Consider the following 20,850-nt stretch of genomic DNA (forward strand, 5'->3'; position numbering starts at 1 on the left):
GAATGCTGTGTGTCCTTCATAATGAACGCTTTTCACTATGAACGCTGTGTAGAAATCCGCGGCCTAGCTTAGTATGATATTCGGTGTATATACAAACCTGTATCCCACACCCACAGATTTCCAGCAAGGGTGTTCAACATGATGACCTTCATATATTGTGCTATTTCGAAACATTTATTTCAAGCATGTTACCCACAGTTTTATTAACCTCATTGTCATTTTCTATGACAGGTTTTGTTTATAGAAACTGCACCAGTGATGGCTGGTCTAATCCATTTCCCCGACATGATGTCGCCTGTGGATTTGATACTAACAACACAATTGAAGATGACAACGTATGATGATTTCAGTTGCAACAGAGCTGTCTTTATCTTCCTGTACCCTTATTTATGTATACTGAAAATGTTCACTCATTGTTTAAGTGCACTTATTTTCTTAATGGTTTTCTAACATTTTACATTTGCTTAAATGAGCACTGTTGAGTTCACTGGACAGTTCTTATGATTCAGTACAATGTATGAAATGCACAGATGTGTGATAGCATCATTCCACTAATTACTCTGCTCTTCCTTATCCACAGAACACATACTACATGAACGTGAAGACCATGTACACTGTGGGGTATGGCACATCCCTTGTGTCTCTGAGCATCGCGATAGTGATTATTTGTTCCTTCAGGTGAGGAATCGTTTATTTAATCCTCTGTAACAGAATTAAGTGAGAATAATCAATATAATATTGTGTATCGTAATGTGATTCTATCAAGGGGATCTGCGGAGAAATAATAATAATAAAACAAAATCCATAACTATTAAACACTTAGTCGTGCTAATTTTACAAAGAAATGTAATCAATTAAAAAAAAAAGTATTTCTAGAAATAGAAAAACACATATTTATGGAAGTGTCCTCGTGCCAATTAAAAAATTAAAATTAAAAAAAGTATCTCCTACGCAGGACTTTATATCTTCTATTTATGACTTTTTAGAAAAAAAGGAGTTAAAAAGTCCTATGTAGGAGATGTAAAGTCCTATGTAGGAGATGTAAAGTCCTATGTAGGAGATGTAAAGTCCTATGTAGGAGATATAAAGTCCTATGTAGGAGATGTAAAGTCCTATGTAGGAGATGTAAAGTCCTATGTAGGAGATGAAAAGTCCTATGTAGGAGATATAAACTTCTATGTAGGAGATATAAAGTCCTACGTTGGAGATATTTATCTTTTTTTTATTTTTTTTTATTTGGCACTAGGACGCTTCTGTACATATTTGATATATTCCCCTCAGATGAAAGTATATCTATTGTTTTACTGTATATCAGATATTATGTTTACTGTGAAGTGTGGCATGTTTGCGGTTAATGGTGTCAGGCAGTGATTGACGTATTAATGGTTTGCAAAAATCAATTTGCTCCGTGAGGGGTATCAGATCTTGATGTAGTAGTATCAGTGCACTTTACACACGTGAGAGCAGCATATCAGGGTGCATTTTATGAAAGTTTATACAGGGATAATGCTTCCATCTGCAAGTTGATGTTTGCAGATTTTACATTCACTAACTCAGTGTCTGCAGTTGCAGAGGGGGTAGAAATTTCTAAACCATCTCGCTTCAGAAATGCAAGTTTCCCAATTCAAACTTTCTAGTGCTACAGTGTAGTACTTGGACCAATCTACAGATCCCATATTGAAGTAATCTGAATTGGGAGTTCTTCAGCACAAACAAAAATAAAAAATAAATAGATGCAGTGATATTGTTGCTAATAAGTTTTAAGACTTGGTTAACTCTTCAGTTAATAGCAGGTTTGGTGCAAGTATAATCAATTTGTAAGTCGAATAATGTTGTTTTAAAGAAAAAAAATATGATTTTTCTTACAGGAAACTTCACTGTACAAGGAATTACATCCATATCCAGCTGTTTATGTCTTTCATTCTTCGAGCTGTTTCAATCTTCGTCAAAGATACAGTGCTGTTTGCTACTGAATACATTTATTATTGCAATGCATACTCGGTAACTATTTAAAAAAATATATATATATGTATGTATATCTATCTATCTATCTATCTATCTATCTATCTATCTATCTATCTATCTATCTAGAAATTAAAATGTGCTTTACAATCTTGCTAGAGATGGAACTAAACTGTGACTAGAGGGGAAAATAACAATGCAGGAATGCCTGTCATAGGGCACAATATAATGTCATATGACTCTTGTAATGCATTGTGTGGCTACCTTGAACACCCTGTAATTTGACATTCTGTTTGAAGAATACCCTTTATTACACAACTGACACTATTCTCAACCGTTCTAATGTTATCAGAACAGTAACATGCTACAGTACCAAAATACTGCCTAGTACTAAATAGTTAAGTTGGAGTTCGCTAATGCAAACAGAAAGAAGGACCCATCACAACTGTAGACTGCATCACAAAAGATTTGAAACCAAAAACCAATACATCCTGAGCTTTATTATTCTGTTATTGTACTTGAGGATAATGGAGTCCTAGCAGTACTGCTTCTCAGACATTGTCCTTCTCGTAAAATGATATTATGATAGGTGATGTGCTTTGGCCCTTTAAATATATATATATATATATATATATATATATATATATATATATATATATATATATATATATATTTTAAGTGAACAATAAGATTATTTGGGCTGTCATAATAGTTATGTTTACAATATATATTGCAAATCATGGTAGACTGCTGTGTGATATATAATGTGTACAAATAAAGTTGCTTTGTTAATAACTAGTGCATTCTCAACCCTGTTGTAAATACAGTACTGTTTTTTTTTTCTTGTTTTCTCCAGGCGGGGTGTAAGTTTGTCATGATTTTCTTTCAATACTGCATCATGGCCAACTACAGCTGGCTGCTGGTAGAAGGACTTTATCTTCACACACTACTGATTGTATCTTTCTTCTCAGAGAAGAAATATTTTTGGTGTTACATAGCTCTTGGCTGGGGTAGGTTGGTTTTTATTATTTTGTTTTTTAAATAGCTTTGTAAGATTATAAAATTGAGAGTGCCACAAGATATTCATTTCTAAAATGTATTTTAGAAATAAAATACTTGTGTATTCTTTTGTTTAAACTTGATTTAATTTCTTAAGTATTTATATGTCCTGGCATGACAACTATTATTCAATTCTGACAACACTTGTGCATGCATCTCTTAAAAATAAACAAAAATAAATAAATCAAGTCATTGTCCCAATATTGACGCCATTGTCTAGCATAGTGTACAATATTATTCTCTGGTCCAGAGAATTCACTGCTTTGTATACAGATTACTTCAGAACAATTAGGGCAAATTACATTATATTGTCAATTCAGTCATTTGAATCCTGCTATTTTATTCCTATTTTAGGCTCCCCTTTGATATTTATTACAGCCTGGTCGATTTCAAGACATTTACATGAAGACACAGGGTAAAACAATATTGTGTTTAAATGTATATTTAGTTAAAAATCAAATAAAAGCAACCAATGTATTTAGAATGTCGCTTTTGTTTTGTAGATGCTGGGGTACCAACAGTAATGCTGGGATCAAGTGGATAATTAAAGGTCCTATAATTATATCAATTTTTGTAAGTAAAAGTAAAAAAAAAACTTACAGGTCAATTTACCTTATTTAATATTATTTATATCATATACATTTTATTTTGTTATATACAGTAAAACTAATGAATATTGACTAGGCAAGGTATTATTTTATCGTCATCTTTTAATACTAAGCATGCTGTCATTTTTTTACAGATCAACGTTCTATTCTTTGTCAGTATCATACGAATACTGGTTAGCAAATTAAAGACTCCAGGTGCACAAGGAAAGGAATTCAACCATTACAAGTGAGTATGTGTTTGTTTTATTAATATTATTGATTTTATACTTCCTAGATTTAATATCATTCTAAAAAAGCCTGGTATTCAAAGATACAAATGAGAAAAAAATGGTTGAAGTAACTCTTACACCCACCATTTAAATACAGTTTGTAAATTCCAAATGATGTCACTGCACATAATCATTCTGTTAAAAAAAAAAAATGATTACAGTATAATGTTGCTTTAAGGAGACTCTATACTATGATGTCAAAGAATATGCTGACTGATGATATCACTTATTTTCTAGGAGGCTTGCAAAATCTACCCTATTGTTAATTTCGCTCTTCGGTGTGCACTATATCTTGTTTGCATGTTTCCCTGAAGATGTGAGCAGTTCAACTATGGAAATCCTGCTATATTTTGAACTTGCACTGGGATCACTTCAGGTATTGTGCCTTTATGTAAAGCTGTCAGAATGTGAAGGCTGTGTGATTTTGAAAGCATTGGCTTAAGCACACCATCTGTTAACAGTGACAGGTAAATCAGAATCTCATTTATAAGCAATGACTGGAATTACATGCAGTGTGTCGGCTACCCTTTCCAATTTCATTAACACGTGGATATTTTCAAAGTCTGTGTGTGTTTGATAGGATATTTGTTTAAACTTGTCAAAGATTCTGAATGGGGTCCCACACAGTATTCACTCTGGCTCAAGGAAGTATGCAATTCCATGCTAGTATAACAGCCTACCACTTATACTGTGAAACTCCCATTTATGGGCAGTTTGCTCCATTAGAGCTTAATTAGCCACTGCATATAAGTAAAAAACAGAAGCACATATTGCTAAAAATAAATACATATTAAGTACCATATTTAAATGTTCTTTTCCGCTATCTCTTTCTAAACAGGGATTTGTGGTTGCAGTTCTTTACTGCTTTCTAAATAGCGAGGTAAGTGCTATTCTGTAATACAAGATGAATTTTAAACATTATCTACATGATTTATGCTAGATATTGCTCAATTTTTGTTTATGGTTTTTGTAAAGGGAGAATATAATTTCGGTAAACTTCAATAAAGGATTATGCCGTTTTGAAAAAAGCACCACCTGTTGATGAATATTGCAGGGTCAATAAATCACCCATGGAAGGAGAAACAGCAGAGTAAAAGGGTGGAAGTATTCAGTTCCATCACTAAAAGCGCGAGTTAAAGTTTCACAGATAAAGCTCTGTATTTCCAGATTATACCTTTTGTCGTTGATCCATTCTGTATTTGAAATGGATTCACTGATACAATACATATATGGGCTAAGACCCAATAATGATGTTTTTCATTTTTAAAAATTCTGTTATATTAGGTTAGTGTAATGTTTTAGTATACACATTAATTTCATAATGTGGTAATTAATTTGTAATTACATAATACAATCTGTGAAAGAATTACCATCATTTACAGTTGAATATTGTTTCTTTAAAATGCCAACTTCAGTATCCTCCTGAACAAGGGAAGAGGGTGTATTTAGGAGATACTTTGAGACACAATAGCTGTGCATACATCCATTTATCATGTGTGTCATAATTAAACTGAAGAAATGTGTTGTGTGTGTAATTCTTAGGACCATCCACCTACTCTTCATCTCGCTCTTGCCATTTAAATATACTAAAAGCCTTATTGAAAAGGGCTTGTAACCAGAAGGTCCCCGGTTCAAATCCCACCTCAACCTCTGACTCATTGTGTGACCCTGAGCAAGTCACTTAACCTCCTTGTGCTCCGTCTTTTGGGTGAGACGTAATTGTAAGTGACTCTGCAGCTGATGCATAGTTCACACACCCTAGTCTCTGTAAGTCGCCTTGGATAAAGGCGTCTGCTAAATAAACAAATAATAATAATAATGTATCAAAATGTAATACACTGATGGAATTCTTATTTAGGTGCAATGCGAAATTAAGCGAAAGTGGAGACGATGGAAGCTGAAGAAACATTTTAAGAGAGAGTCGAGACACAGTCACAACTCCATCAGCACTGGAGGTAACGGTTCCACTCAAGTGTCACTGCTCACTCGAGAACAGAGACAACCCAGTCTGTATGCTTCCACTGGGGTATGAAATTACACAGGCTACGCAAGGAAAGAACTCCACTGCAGCAGTATCCACGGACTCTGAAGAGTCATGACTTTGAATGTGAAGTCGCGATCATTGTGGGAGAAACATGGCACTTACATGGCACTAAAGCAGCTAACTTTCATGAGACTGTATTATACAATACAAACAAAATCTCAGATAAGGTTGGCAGATGTTAATCAGCTCTTTCTTTGGAACTAATGAATCTTACCTCTGCTGTGCCAGGACTAAGACATAATACTCCCCTCTCTATACAAAACAGCTTGGCTGCTATTTATAAATGGTTTACTGCTGAGTGCAAGTGTCACATACATAATGTGACAAAAGAATAAACACTGGGTCCTAAGAGCTACAATTTAGGTGATCCTTTTTCAGGTGTTGGGTTGACAAGGCTTTATAAAATAATTATCAAATATGTATTAGATTTATAGTTTGGCACCTTGCCCTCTTTTCACTGATGTCAGAAAACCATAAATAATTGAATTGCCCAGGAAATTGTAAAGATGCAGATCAGAGAAAGAAAAAAAAAAAAAAATCACAGGAAAGACAAAATTTATGTTTTGCACTGAAGGCATGTTGAATGCTCTTGGAAGCAACATACCTGTGTCCGAAGCAATTGGTGCAAATATTAATTTATGAATTAATATAAATGTTTGCATATGCTGATGACATTTTGGGAAGCCACTGAAAGCAGCATGTATATCTGAATGTGCCTATCTTGTCCCAAAGCTTCTGGCCCTGTGAGAGCATTCTAAGAACCACCTTTGCAAACTGTTTTCCAAACTCCCTTGTGCTCCCAGACACTTTTGAACTTGAGGTCAAGAATGGTTCTACTCTAGAGATGGCTTATGGGAAACCAAAACAATTTATACCCACACTCTATATACTGTGTTTCAGTTGTCTGCTTAGCAAGTGGCTATCAATTGGAAATCCAATACTGTTTCCAGATGCCTGCCAGACACCTACTGATCATAAGTCATCCTAAATCGTGTTAATAGCTGTGTTACAAAACCTGAAAATGCCCCTCTGTCCCTGCTACCTATTTCAGTGACACAAGCTATTGTCTTTTGGAGATCCTGCATTAAGAGTGTAGACATATTTATGTTGGTAAAAATAAGTCAAATTTTCACTATTTTTATACTTGTAGCAAAATACTGTGTGTCTTCATACTGTACCGTATGTATGTTTGTTTTTTATTAGTAATGTATTGACAAACTTTTATTTTACATCATAAATTGATCTTTTTGGAGTGTGAAGTTTAAATTTAAATTATGTATTAATAATTTGCAAATGTGTCATGTAGACTAAGTAACTACCAGAAACTAACATTTAGTTTAGTAAAACCTGGTTGTTTTATGATTTTGGATTTCTATAAATAAAAGATTTAAGCCACAGTGTTACCAATAAATAGACTTTTGCTTTTTGAAAGAACACTATATTATTATTGTCTTTTTATGTTAGTTTATCCAGAGGGGTCAAACATGTGATTTAATCTTGTTATTTTGTTTGAATAAAAGCATATGCATTTTTAATATGTAGTATTAATGTAAATATTTATTTGTTTTGTTATCAGGGTTTATGGTTAAGTTCAACATTTAATACTGTGTAACTTAAAATTATTGCATTGATTGAATTATGTTTATATTGATTTATATTGACACGATTTTAAAAACAAACCCAATATATTTTCATTCTGCTTCCACTAATGATTTATTTAGAGATTTCACTTAAGTACCAGTGTTCATCATAAGGAGAGATATGTTGATATATTTTACTGTTCCACAATTAAATTCTATCTGTACAAGTAACTCATTTAGTGCTGTCCTGCTGGTGGCACATGCCAGCTGGACTCTCATGCTGTATTTCCTGTTTCAGCCTGAAATACCATAATCATGTCCGGATAATATGTGATAAGATCATTCAGGAGATCACAAATGCAACTTGATATCAAATTATTCTTGATCAGATTTGCAGGAAATAACATTTTTGGAAGCAACAACAATTAAATATCCATTCAGGAGAAAACACAAACCAGATCTGGCTCAATAAGAAAAAGTGTGATAAGGTTTATTATGGTTTTATGGCTTTCGGTATAATGCTTTAACAGGTACATTGTCTTGATGAATGCAATTAACAGCTGTTGTTCTTTTTACCTTTGGGCTTTAACAACATAGGCCATATTAAAGGCATTATGACAGATCAAAATAGCAATATCGTCAAGGTCAGACTGATATACTTTAACCTTTACACAGATCATAAAAACTGTAGCCAGGTAACTATTGCAATGCTCTCATTAAAAAACTTTTATTCAAATTTATAGCAAAATAATAGCAAGAAAACTGCACATCTGTGAATTTGTTTGAATAGATTTTGCACCTATATGAGGCCATTGTAAAATTAAAGATTGCATTTTAAAAAGCTACTCAGAACTTTTGTGTTTAGTGATACTGTGCAACTGTTTCCTAACTGCACTAGAAATCAATTATAATTATTATTATTATTTATTTCTTAGCAGGCGCCCTTATCCAGGGCGACTTACAATCGTAAGCAAATACATTTCAAGTAATACAGTACAAGTAATAATACAATTAAGAGCAAGATAAATACAGATAAATAATTGGATTGGATTCTGGTGCCTATATTAATCCAAGCCCGGATCAGACCTTAAAAAATAAAATAAAGAAATAATAAGTTGAGAAACAATTTCATGTGTTTACAGTATTTACAAAAAAATAAAAATTAATTCATGGGAACACCACATTTACATAAATGCACAATCATTGGTTTACTTGATCAATTTCTTCTGAAGTAAACATTAAAATGTTCACAAAATTCATGGTAACCGGGTTCAGTAAACATACTGTAAGAGACAGGCAGGTCTGTCTGTAATACTAAACTACAGCTCGCTAAAATGGAACAAAAATGCCCTTGTCAAATGTTTGCATGTGCTAACACTGACAATAACACTGAAAGTTCATATGCTGATAAATGTGCAAATTTAATTTTGGTTGATCTACATCTTTCGACTATTCAGTTTGCCAGGTGCTGTTTTCAAATATATATATATTACTGAACACAACACCTGTCAAACTCAATAGTCAAAAGATGTTATAGTACAACTTGTTTTGAGACATTAACAGTTAGGTTTCCCTTTCATGAGATCACACATTTAAAGTTATTTCCTTAATAAAACCAAAATACTACCTGTGATCATGAAAATAAATGTTGTAAAAAGGAATTTGGATGACAATGTCAGTCCATCTTTCCATTTTTTTTTATATACAAAAATAATTATTTACCTAAATCATAAGCAAAACTGTATTTAACCTACACGAACTGAAATTATTCTACATGTTCCCTGGGTGAACTATAGGCAGCTGCATTAAACTATGAATGTGAAGCCCGCTGATTCCGTTTAGAAAGAAGAGAAACACGGCAGTGAATTGGCACCAGTAGGTCAAAGTAAACCCCATGAAGGAGACCTGGTTCCACAGCCAGATAACAAAACTCAGCATCCCAGTAGCTGACAACGCAAAGGACAAAAGAACAAGCTGAGATCCGAAAGACCACTTCTTTCTGGAATGGGGATCTTCACAAACTTGAGAGACGATCAACAGCTCCAGTCCAAAGATAGCCGCTACAACCCCAAAAGAGACAGCTGTTCGGGAAAATATAAGTCCAACTTGCAGTCCATGAATACTGGCCACATTCAGATCTGTAGTGCAATTGGGGACACCATGCTGCTCCATGATGCAAAAGTGCCAAAGTCCAAATACTTTGGCATTAGCAAAAAGCCAATGGCCATCACACACAGAAATAGAGGACAATATGATGGCTAGTGCTATGCACAGAATAATTAAGCTTCTGGTGAAAATTTCAAGGAACTGCATTTTGGGTCTTCTGCAGGAATGCATCTTTTGTGTCTGAGAAAAACAAACAAACAAACCAATAAATACATGTATTACATTTGAATTTGCAAAACAGTTATAGCCCCTAAGCACATGCATTTCTTCAACAATTTACCGAACCAAAGAAGTTCAGTAAATTGTTGAGAAATGAGTTGTATAGATAGTCTGAAAAAGGATATAATAAGACACTGTGATTCCAAATACGGTTTTCCTATGACAACAGGACATACGAGTCACAAGGGCTCAATCAGAAACCCTGTTCAGCTGAATGACTGATTCTGTTCAAGTCAAACCCTGAGCAGAAGCTGTGCAACTGGCTTATATAAAATCCAAAGCAGTTGTCACATAATAGCTGCAGCCTGGGGTCAAATGAAGTGTTCTTGGAGAAAAGCATGCACCTTGCAAGTATAAAAACATTGACTTGTGGCTTATTTCATCCATACGGAATCAATGCACTCTTATTGCTTAAGCAATCATAATAACAAAAGTAACATAGTATTCCATAAGTATGCGGGTCCCTGGTGATAGCACAATGTGCAGAAGTCTCCTAAATGTACAGCCATGGATTGCTTCCAGGCTTATGTAAACATATTAAAGGTCATGTACAACTATGTTTTCATTTAAAATCATGTTGATCAAGTTCAAAACTTCTGGTTCACCCCCTGGTGGCGAAAAAACAATAATTTTTCCTAACCATGCAAACCAAATATAATAGGTTATCTGTAATAAATTATGAGATTGTGGTAATAAACAAGCATATTTGTGACATTCATGCACCGACATTCAACACAATAACAGGAAATAATATATAATATATAATGTATATGCACCTTAGGCTGGAAGCTGTTGAAAATGTTTAAGACAGGAAAGGATCTCCTTTACTTGAATGCATGTCAATTGACCATACTTCTTTAAAAAAAAGATATGTCCTTCACTGACCTACCCCCATCACCTCCATTGTTACCAGCATTCTTCAAGATCATTTAAAACTGCAAAGGTATTTACCCTAGCGCTCCCACTTGCCTCTGACCTCAATTGCAACCTACTCTGAAATCACACAGACTCGAGTACTGCTCATTTATGATTTTGGTTCCCTGTTAATCTTTAGCATGTTGTTATTCCATATAAAAATGAATGATGCTTAAAGTATACTGGAAGCAGTGCATCCCCCCAGCACATTATAAAAACAATGATGACTCACCTGACGTGCCCTGCTAGAAAATGACTAGGAATGCTGACCTTTTCTAAATTCAAAATCTGTGCGATTGTCAGCAAGACTAGTCAATGACTAAGATCACTTGGAAATGGTGTTATTTGCTTCTTCCACATACTGCTATGGGTAGCATAAACAGTGTCCTTTCTCAGACTGAGCGTTTTTGAGATCAAAACTTGAACTTACTTTAAAAAAAAAAAAAGTCTTAAGTTATAAAATTCCCCAGAACGATGCACATTCCTCCTGTACCACAGCTCAGCCATGCACAAGAGCTGAGACGTGTCAAAACCTTTAAGACATGCCATCTGCCAACAAGAACAGTGATTAAAAAGAGCATAAAGCTCGTACAAAAAACATTATGATTTTTTTAACATCACTGTATAACCAGGGAATCACAGCAAAGCGTACTAGAAGCTGAGAACAGTTTCTTACTAGCTGTTAATTTACAAATAGGTCCTTGTTACTAATATGAATTGCTAAAAAATACTGTATTGCCTAAATAATTTAAATACACAAGGTGATGGTGCACTGTAAGCCTGACCTAGTGGTTTGATTATTTCAAAATAGTCAGGGGGTGGTTTCATTACTGTTTAGTGAACAAAGGACTAATCATTTTAATTTTCTTAAAACCTTATAAGAATATGAATTAATTAATAAATAGCAATTATTTCAATTGTTCAATTGGATATGTAAGCGCTTTGATGGAAACAAAGGCTGCTATTGTATATACAAACCAGTAACTTATAAGGAGAGTGCTCAACCTAGTGGACAAAGCGTGCATTACTTTCCTGACAAATAACCATTTTAAAAACAGAATACGAATGTTCGTGCTGACTGTATGACACTTCAATCTATAGTACAGGGCAGCAGTGTGGAGTAGTGGTTAGGGCTCTGGACTCTTGACCGGAGGGTTGTGGGTTCAATCCCAGGTGGGGGACACTGCTGTTGTACCCTTGAGCAAGGTACTTTACCTAGATTGCTCCAGTAAAAACCCAACTGTATAAATGGGTAATTGTATGTAAAAATAATGTGATATCTGTATAATGTGAAATAATGTATAATGTGATATGTTGTAACAATTGTAAGTCGGCCTGGATAAGGATGTCTGCTAAGAAATAAATAATAATAAAAAATAATAGTACAGCAAGTTCAAATAAACCTGCCAAAGTACATTTCTTGGTTCAATTTGTAGTTTAAAGGGAAATCCATTTCACTGTATTTTGCTTTGCTCTTTTTAACTGCGTTACTGTCACAAACCCATAGTGTCCAAAGGGAGCATGGCAGCCAGGTTGCCTGGTGTAGACACAGAGCACCAGTTCTGCTTGGACTAATGCAGCCTGTTCAAAATCATTGCTCTGTGCACATGGGTTCCACCGTGAAACAAAGTGGTGGATCTCTGCTGATCTGAGCCTTCTATAGACAGGAATGAAGCAGTCCATTGATCCCCCCTGCAGCGCCCCCTCTGGATAGGAGGTGTTACAGGGACTGTAAACATCTTTGAGAGGTGAGGTGAGCATGAAACTAATACATGTCTGTTTGACTTTAAACTGATTCAATTTCAGTGGAATCATTTTTAGAGGCAGATTTCACCGAGATCATTACAGCAGCAGTATAAGCAGTTCAGAAATACCTGGGATTGCAGAAGGACCTTCTCAGACAAATGGAAGCCTCAACAATATAAATAAAGAATTCCTTGTACTGGAACCAGAATACTGCACATGTGTTATTGTATTTACAGTCATGCGTATGCTGTTCCATTGCCACCTGCTTCTGAAACCAAAATTTAATTTGCTACAAAACTGTGTTGTTTATCATTTTAAGGATACATTTTTTTTTTTTTTTTTTTTTTTGCAATACCATGGCTACGTTTTTTTTTTTTTTCATCCTTAGATTATACATATATGCATTGTGAATGTACTGGACTATAACCTCTTAATAAATGAAAAACTGACACAATTTTTTTAAAAGGATTTGTTAAGTTCAAAGGAAGAATTGCACCTTCTAACTTTATGAATGTTTGATAAAAGTTCCAAAACAGTTTAAGCTGTCATTTTTATTATGGATATATCCACCACCCTTTAATAGGAATACATGAGATGTACTGTATAGGTTGCCTTTGTGTTGATATAATTACTGTAAGACATTACATAAAAAATAAAAAAATAATCTAATACACAGAAAAGGTTACAAAAAAGTGTATAGTACAGTAATTTAAACAAAATGCATTACCTGCATCTTTATGGCTGTCATGTTGTTCTCTTGCTGTGGAGCCGTCCTGTTCTTAAGAAAAGCCAGAAGAAAAACACTTACTAATGAAATATATGTTGAGAGTCAAAAGTTCAATGCCACATTGAGTTTGGTTTATGATTAACAAACCTGTTTAAGACAATGCAAGTTTACTGCTCAGGATAATGCAGTGCAACAGTACACTTTGCTTTGTCTTTGTGCTGAATCAGCAGGAAGGAATATCAGTCTGCTTAGATTGTTAGCAAACTGATCACGAAGCAGTTTTAAGAGAAGAAAAGGAAAGGGCTGGTCTGAAGTGAGAAGGGAACTCTCCCTCTGTAGTCACAGTAGATATTTAGTTGTTTTTTACTCTCTGTGGTGTGGTGAAATGAAGTGAAATGCAGCAGATGTCTGTTGTTGGGGTTCACTCTCCATCGACCATGTGTAATTTATTCTACGCTCTTTCGTTCTTCTACACTGCAGCCACTGGAAACACAAGCTATAATTCATGGTTCTATTTATTATCAGTCGTGATTTGTTAAATATACTGAGCAAATCTGGTGCAATGTTTTTTTGGTTGAATTAACATATGCTTGCTGCACATTCATTTGTTTATTGTATGGTACATATTTAGAATGTTACTTTTTTTTTTTTCCTAGCTAAATATATGAATTGAATTTAACACAAACGAAAAACATAAAAATGCAGAATTAGATTGAAAAAAAGCTTTGAATACAGTATATCCATAGAGGAAAGGTTTTATTGGCTCAAGTTCTCATTTTTATGAATACAAATACTTTTAAAGCCAACCAGTCTCCAATCATCAAAACAAGTTTAAATAAAAACAGAAAATTACTTACAAGTTAGAGTCAAGGTTAAAATATACACTTCACACTGTATCAACATGCAATAGCATGGCAATAACATGGCATATTGATATGGAAATATATTTAAATCAGTGTTCCTTTTGTTGTTGTATTGGAACTTGACTGGGAAATGTGGGTTTAATATTGGTTATATGGTAATAAATTAACATTCACCATGGATAATAGAATATACATTTTTAATTTTGTCTATGCCATCTTTTTTTTTTTTTTAATAGAGCTCTCAGAATCAGAACTGTAGTTTCAACACAGGGAATCCGCAATGGATGAGATTTATTGATTCTAATTGCAGATGGTTTACTGAACTGTGATGGACGCTCAGGGCCCAATTACTGTGATGGGCACTCAGGGCCCTAGTGGATAATAAATTTGGCCGGAGGCCTCGTCCGTGGGTGCGCAAAGGCTACTTGCATAAGGCCGGCTGGAAAAACATGAACGGTTACATGCATCCCAGAGCCGCAGCTAGGAAGTGGCTGGTTTGAGGCGGATTCTCCTACAGAAAATCAACCAAGTTTACAATGTAACAGGTACACCAGAGTGTAACCATTAATCTGTCCCCCTGCAACACTCTAGCCTTAGTGGATGCAAGACATACTACATTGGCTAAGGGTAAGAAACACAGTACCACATAGAGCAAATGTGGGCTTTCTCACATTTACATGGGCTGTGTTGCAAGGGGACAGCTTAATGGTTGTACACTGTCACTCAGGAAGGCATACCTCAGCCTGACAAGGGAGGGACTTTGTTTTACTCTTGTGCTTTTCATATGAATCGTCCAGTTGCCAGTAACTGAAATATGGATTTTCCACTACAGGTCAATCTGATTTTTAACATATTAAAATAAAATTAACTGAAAATATTGGATCGCAGGCTACAAGAGATAAATCAGATTTTTGAAAATATGAATTAAAATGTTATTCAAAAGGGAATCATTCAAATTACAGATTTGTTCAAGACAAACATTAGGGATAGGTAGAAACAAAAATACCCCCCGCCCCCAAATGTGTAGTTTAAAAATAAACACATTATTGCAAATATGCATTTTCATTTTAAAACGTGGCATCTGGTACGCTAGGTTACACACAATCTGTTTGTAAGCTTTGCTTTTAGACTTGCCCTTCCTGGGTCACTTCACCTGGAGAGTGAAATTGTTCCCACCCCTACTGGCTTCTTTCCTGTCAATAACCAATCAGCTGCTTCCCCTATTGACTGACACCCAGCAGGGGCTGCTGGGGTGAAATAACCAAGGAAGTGAAGCAGTAACAGGCTTCCTGGAAGGTAAGCCACGTAAACTAAGAACTTTCTTTAACCTGGTGTAGTAACAGATACCTGTTTTAAAATGAAAATAAATATTTTTTGTGTGTTTTAAAATCTCAATTAGTGTTTTAAAATCCTATTCTGTTTAGAAACAAACCCCACGTGTCATCTGATTGTTCTGGTGACAATTCCTGTATGAAATGTGCGGGTGTGTATTTGTTGGGATAATTTATCTTGATTCATTTGACAACCAATCCACTTTGATGAGGGGTGGGGTAGGGTGCCATTTTGTAAGCACAATAACACACTCCAGGGCGTATAAATATGGTCCAATATATATATATATATTGTGCCAAACACCCCCAAGCATGCAGATACCAGGCCATACTGGAATACCCTGTCGTATGTTATTGCTTCATTAGACTTGAGTCTGGGTGATGGAACACTTTAATACCCAGGTGTGAATTAGTCTTTATTGTCATAGTCAGAGCAAATTACTTAACCTTGTCAGAAAAAGACTTTCTATGATCTAAGTTTTTGTCTTTTTTTTTTTTTTTTTTTTTTTTTTTACAGTAGAGTTACTCCAAATATGTAATTTGCTTTCTTTTTTATTGTGTTAAGTCATTAGGTCATGAGCCATATATAAAACATTACTAAGGTATGCACGTAACAGTTTGACATCATTTCTGCTTCCAATTTAAATAACGGCTCTCTGGTAGTTCAAGAACTTGTTGGAGGTTTACCTTAGAAGTAAAGCAAAATTAATCTTAAAATAATAATGCTTCAACACAACAAAGCAGTAAAAAAAAAAAGACACAATTTATTTTGTCTTTAACAAATACTAGAACATGATCAAGTGGTTTGTTTCTCCATATAATTAAACAAAATGATGGTGGACAGTCTCTCAGAGGGGTTTGTTGTTTGGAGTTTCTTTTAACAGACTCACCACAGCACCTGTCATCTAACACGCAACATACCAGGGATATTTATTAAGGCAAATCGCATTACAAACACTGAGGTTGTAGATCAAGCGTTTGTTCCAATGAATACCAACAGTCTTTAAATGCCGTATTTTTCTTTTAGTTCTTCAACTTTTGCAATATAGGCCTTCATTGCATCTTCCTTGCCCATTCCTGGTAAGCAAAACAGGAAATCAAACATTATTATTATTATTATTATTATTATTATTATTATTAATACAGATGGCAAAAGTAAAAAAAATATATATATTTTTTAATATTCCATGACAATCATACACACGCATCCCACCCCCCCCCAATGTAAGCTTTAATATGGGTTACCAGTATGTGAATAAAATCTCACTAGGTCCTGGCTGCTTACTGTACTAAACAGGTTCTGGAACCCAAGAAAGTTTTTACAAACCATCACCAAAACAAATTATAAACATTACACAATCCTGTAATGCTGAAGCAACCACCTGTATGATGAAACAAGCGAAATGCTGCAAAGTTTGTGCAATCAGATAAACGAATGATACATGTCCATTTCATAATCCATAACTGATGGATACGCGTAAGTGCCACGTATTGCAAGAACAGACCCCCGAACTGCCCCTTACCCTGAAATGAAAGACAATTTATACTGGCAGAACTCTGGTGGGCTTAATCCCCTTTACCCAAACGTGGTCCACGTATATGAAATATGCTATGGCCTTGCTACACAGGGACACTTAGTCACAGTTAAACAGTTAAAATCCATTGCAGCCTGTGAGTAAGTTTCCCTGTGTGAAAAGTCCTGTATAAATGTGCTATCACAATTTCAATACAAATATATATATTTTTATTCTTAAACTTCAGTGTCTATAGTCACCTAGAAATACATGTGTAGCTGCTTTGAGGTCTTCTTCACATTTTGAACAAACCCACACACTTGTTTTCAATACAGACCTTTACGAGCATCCCAGGCGTCCCACTTGGCCTTTCCTTTGAAGTCCAGCATGCCAGGACGTGCTGCAAGACAGACAAACAGTTTCACACGAGATTATATTGCAGCTGCGCCACCAAGTGAACGAACGCACAGAAAACGCCCAGAACACCACGATGAACCCCTTTGTGAACAATAGGTCTCGTTTAAGGGATTTAGCCCGGTTAAATAATTTGATAAAATGATAAATTGAGCCGTGATATTTTTTCTGTCTTATGATGACTGGTTGAACAGTTCTATTGGATGCAAAATGCAGATCTTTCAGGCAAAATGCAATTACATACCCGTGTTGACATCTCCAACTGTTGCTTGTTTGAACAAACTGTAAATCTCCAGCATTTCCTGGTCTGAGGGCTGAGATTTCAAATTCTTGACCTCCTCAGCAGCTTTATCAAAGTCGGCCTAAACAAAATGATGAAACAGAACATTTTAGAAACTACAGTAATAAAGCCTCTTTCATGAACAGAGTTTATCTTTTAATCGTTTGGTGTTGAAAAAGTAATCCACAACATACGTCATACCTAGAAATGACTTAGCCCTTTAATGTAAGGTTTCTGCACCCATTCACAGTTCCTCTCAGCACATGAAACCCTGAAGCACTGCAAATACAGCAGCTGCCCAATAGTTACCGTGCCAAACAGCAGGCAAGGACTGGAAAGTCTGCCAACTAGAACAAGGGTGATTACAAAACACACCAAATCACTGTGTTAGGCAATAAGGCACAGAGAAAACAACTGTCTAAAAGCAGATAATACTGAAAGGATTGCCCCATCTCTCATGTTATAATCCAAGTACTTACGCGAGGGGGTATCGGGTAAACAAGAAGACCATACCTCAAGTAAAAAACAAAAATAAATAATCCAAATGAAATTAAGGACAGACATGTACTGGTAATACACATTTCACCAGCATTAATTAAATTGCACCAGCTTTTCAGACCACAGACTCAAAATTGACTCAGGTTTTTAAGAGTTTTTATATAAACACGTAATACATTATCCTTTCATTTTTTTAGCAGAAGAGAGAAAAAAAGCTCTGACAATAAAACTATATATGATAAAGCATTTCAGAAAATAATATCTTATTATCAACTAACCTCCAGTTAGAGGTGCTTTGCAACAAACTGTTTATCAAACGTTAATCATTTTTAAAAAAATTAGGCAGTTGGCTAATCTACACAGCAGCATAAAATCAGGTTGCAACATGCATGAGTAAATCGCATTGGATAAAGGCATCTGCTAAATAAACTAATAATAATAATAATAATAATAATAATAATAATAATAATAATAAGTATGTATATGCGTCTATCCATTGCATACTAGATGCGTTAACATCGTATTTCAGAGCGCTGATGTGCAGTGGAGGCTTTGTAATAAATATACCTATTTTCTGACTGTTTTAAGCCCCGACCGCTCTTGGTTTCCCTGTCACGCTTCTTTCTGATTATGTGTCATTGTTTCTTCACTTTCTTAACTACAACTGAAATAAAAAGTATATGCTTGTAATAACCTATGCTGCACAAAATCCACGTGTTTATGTATGCTATCAGTTCACAATTTCGTGTTTTTCAAAGTCTTTCTAATCTTTGTTGGATTTATCATAAAGTAATTTTTGTTTGGCGACACACAATTAGTTTTTCCATTTTTGTTCGGGGAGCGGCAAGAATCCACGTGTCTTCCCAGTCGTTTTTCATTGGTCAATGTGATTTTTAACGCACTTCAAATCATATCAAATCGAACTTGTTTCGATTCCATAATTGACGCATCACAGTAGCAAGACAATTACAGACTCGGTGTGCAAGGTGCAATAGGGAATGCATATGACCGTTCTTCTTACAGGCACGTTAAACGCGGATGCATGATCGGATCCGGTGTGCAATGCCAATGGCCTTACTTGTTTCTGCATGGGTAACCAGCAGGCAGTACACAAGCCAGTAGAAGCAGAACGATAAAAAAAAATAACATCGTAATATAATATAAGCTATAATATAAATTATATCTTATATTTATAATTATATCAAAAGATGTGGTTTTCAGCAAGACCAGTACCGCATCCATTTACAGTAAGGCAGCGTGGGTTTGCATTTCTGCCTCTGTCTGAGCGCAGTGCGACCGGATTTCATGCATTATTAATTGTTTTGACTGCATATTACTTGCGAAACGATCTATATAATACAATTAATGCGGACAATTAAAAACAGCTGAACATTACTATATTAACATAAACCAGCACTCGGTATTAAGCTACTGAAAGAATACAAAGCGACTATAGACTGACCATAGTTACTGTTGCTAATGCCAGGAACGTGTCATCAGCATCATCACGCGTTCTTCAGCGGACCACTAACCGTATTCCAAATATAACCAATTCTGACAGTAACTATGGGCATTATTAAGTCCTCGGTTCTCACGTTTACTTGTCTGTGCTAGGCAGTTTCTGGCACTTAATTTAAACGACTTGGTACTTTAGCAAAAGTTACTAATAAAAAATAAAAATACAATTATTAAATAACCACAACAAACACAAAACATCTGATTATGCATTTTAGTGCCGCATGCGCACTCCTACAATTCAACCAAGGTAAGGAAATTCAGATCGTGTTATGCAAAATCTATACAACACAACATTAAAAAGCCAAATGAACATAACTGATTCGATGGCAGGCATGTCTTTTGACACCATGTATGTAAACCCACATGTCAAAAACAAACATGTTTGCACTCACTGCAGCTGTAACTACAAATACCTCGTCTTACTTTACTATCACCAACTATGACCATTGTTCATTCACGTGCATGAAAAGGCTTCAGTAAAAAATGCAAATTTCCAAAACATTAACTGATTCTATTTTTACCTGAGACATGGTTTTATTTTATTTTTTTTGTTCTTTTTCAGAGCAGACCCAGTTGAAATTACTTCTGTCTCTCACTCTACGAACAGACGTGACTAGAGTACTTCCTCATTAGTGAAACACGTGAAAGGGGCGGAGAAGCGAGGGAGGACCCAACACACGACACGCTTCCTTATTGGCCGGGTCGATGGTGCAGCGGTGAGTGAAAGTGACCAATGAGGTGAAGCGTAGAGGACACAGCGTAGGTCGCATACAAATGTAGATAATTGGGGCAGGAGTCCAGGCATTCAGAAACTGCAATAGTTCTTTGTCTGTCAGCGTGCAAGCAATACTCAGCTCTTAACAAACGAGTATCTCGATCTTGACAAAAATGCCGAGATCCTGAGAGCAAACAAAACACATAATATATCCAATTAACAGTACCGCAATTTAATTATTAGGAATGAGTTACGTTTAATTTACTTACATTGATTTTGAATTACACATACAAAAATAATACATTAAAATGTACACATATTGCTTCAATCTTGACCAAAAGTGTTTTTTTTTCGCCTAAAAGCATTAGTTCATTAATAATTACTACACGGACAGCAAAATAGTACAGTATTCTCAATAAAAA

At 35.2% G+C, this 20,850-nt stretch overlaps 3 protein-coding genes across 5 annotated transcripts in view; 1 reads left to right on the forward strand and 2 right to left on the reverse strand.

Moving 5' to 3' along the window:
• Positions 1-7,465, forward strand: part of sctr (secretin receptor) — a 10,724-nt gene extending 3,259 nt beyond the window's left edge. Inside the window, exons 4-13 of the mRNA XM_034044547.2 lie at positions 232-335; positions 581-678; positions 1,869-2,001; positions 2,819-2,972; positions 3,376-3,436; positions 3,525-3,594; positions 3,764-3,855; positions 4,136-4,274; positions 4,737-4,778; positions 5,757-7,465. Of these exons, the coding sequence (XP_033900438.2) occupies positions 232-335; positions 581-678; positions 1,869-2,001; positions 2,819-2,972; positions 3,376-3,436; positions 3,525-3,594; positions 3,764-3,855; positions 4,136-4,274; positions 4,737-4,778; positions 5,757-5,930 (1,067 nt within the window). The 3' untranslated portion in view covers positions 5,931-7,465. The remainder of the gene's footprint in view (positions 1-231; positions 336-580; positions 679-1,868; positions 2,002-2,818; positions 2,973-3,375; positions 3,437-3,524; positions 3,595-3,763; positions 3,856-4,135; positions 4,275-4,736; positions 4,779-5,756) is intronic.
• A 380-nt stretch (positions 7,466-7,845) lies between these two features.
• Positions 7,846-13,785, reverse strand: LOC117427095 (voltage-dependent calcium channel gamma-like subunit). Its single transcript, XM_059033883.1, has 2 exons — positions 13,296-13,785; positions 7,846-9,868 (listed from the first exon to the last, which is right to left on the reverse strand). Exons 1-2 carry the CDS (start codon positions 13,314-13,316, stop codon positions 9,293-9,295), a joined length of 597 nt encoding a protein of 198 aa, XP_058889866.1. The 5' UTR covers positions 13,317-13,785; the 3' UTR covers positions 7,846-9,292.
• Positions 13,786-16,233: 2,448 nt separating this feature from the next.
• LOC117426677 (acyl-CoA-binding protein-like) lies at positions 16,234-20,374 on the reverse strand. 3 transcript variants are annotated; one of them, XM_034044554.3, is made up of 4 exons: positions 20,235-20,374; positions 17,662-17,779; positions 17,341-17,403; positions 16,234-16,566 (listed from the first exon to the last, which is right to left on the reverse strand). In XM_034044554.3, exons 1-4 carry the CDS (start codon positions 20,241-20,243, stop codon positions 16,493-16,495), a joined length of 264 nt encoding a protein of 87 aa, XP_033900445.1. In that variant the 5' UTR covers positions 20,244-20,374; the 3' UTR covers positions 16,234-16,492. The 3 variants fall into 3 exon arrangements, with proteins under 3 accessions (XP_033900445.1, XP_058889870.1, XP_033900446.1); XM_059033887.1 differs by lacking the exon at positions 20,235-20,374 and adding an exon at positions 19,658-19,679; XM_034044555.3 differs by lacking the exon at positions 20,235-20,374 and adding an exon at positions 17,899-18,000.
• Positions 20,375-20,850: the final 476 nt, after the last annotated feature.

The sequence above is a fragment of the Acipenser ruthenus genome, chromosome 11 (assembly GCF_902713425.1).
Source record: "Acipenser ruthenus chromosome 11, fAciRut3.2 maternal haplotype, whole genome shotgun sequence".
Lineage (NCBI taxonomy): Eukaryota > Metazoa > Chordata > Actinopteri > Acipenseriformes > Acipenseridae > Acipenser > Acipenser ruthenus.

Coding starts and splice junctions, on each gene's coding strand:
- LOC117427095 (XM_059033883.1), bottom strand. CDS start 13,316: ATGACAGCCATAAAGATGCAG. Junction 9,869..13,295: donor TGACAGCCATAAAGATGCAG/GTAATGCATTTT, acceptor TGTTTTTCTCAG/ACACAAAAGATGCATTCCTG.
- LOC117426677 (XM_034044554.3), bottom strand. Junction 17,404..17,661: donor AGTTGGAGATGTCAACACGG/GTATGTAATTGC, acceptor TCTGTCTTGCAG/CACGTCCTGGCATGCTGGAC. Junction 16,567..17,340: donor CGCCTGGGATGCTCGTAAAG/GTCTGTATTGAA, acceptor TTTGCTTACCAG/GAATGGGCAAGGAAGATGCA.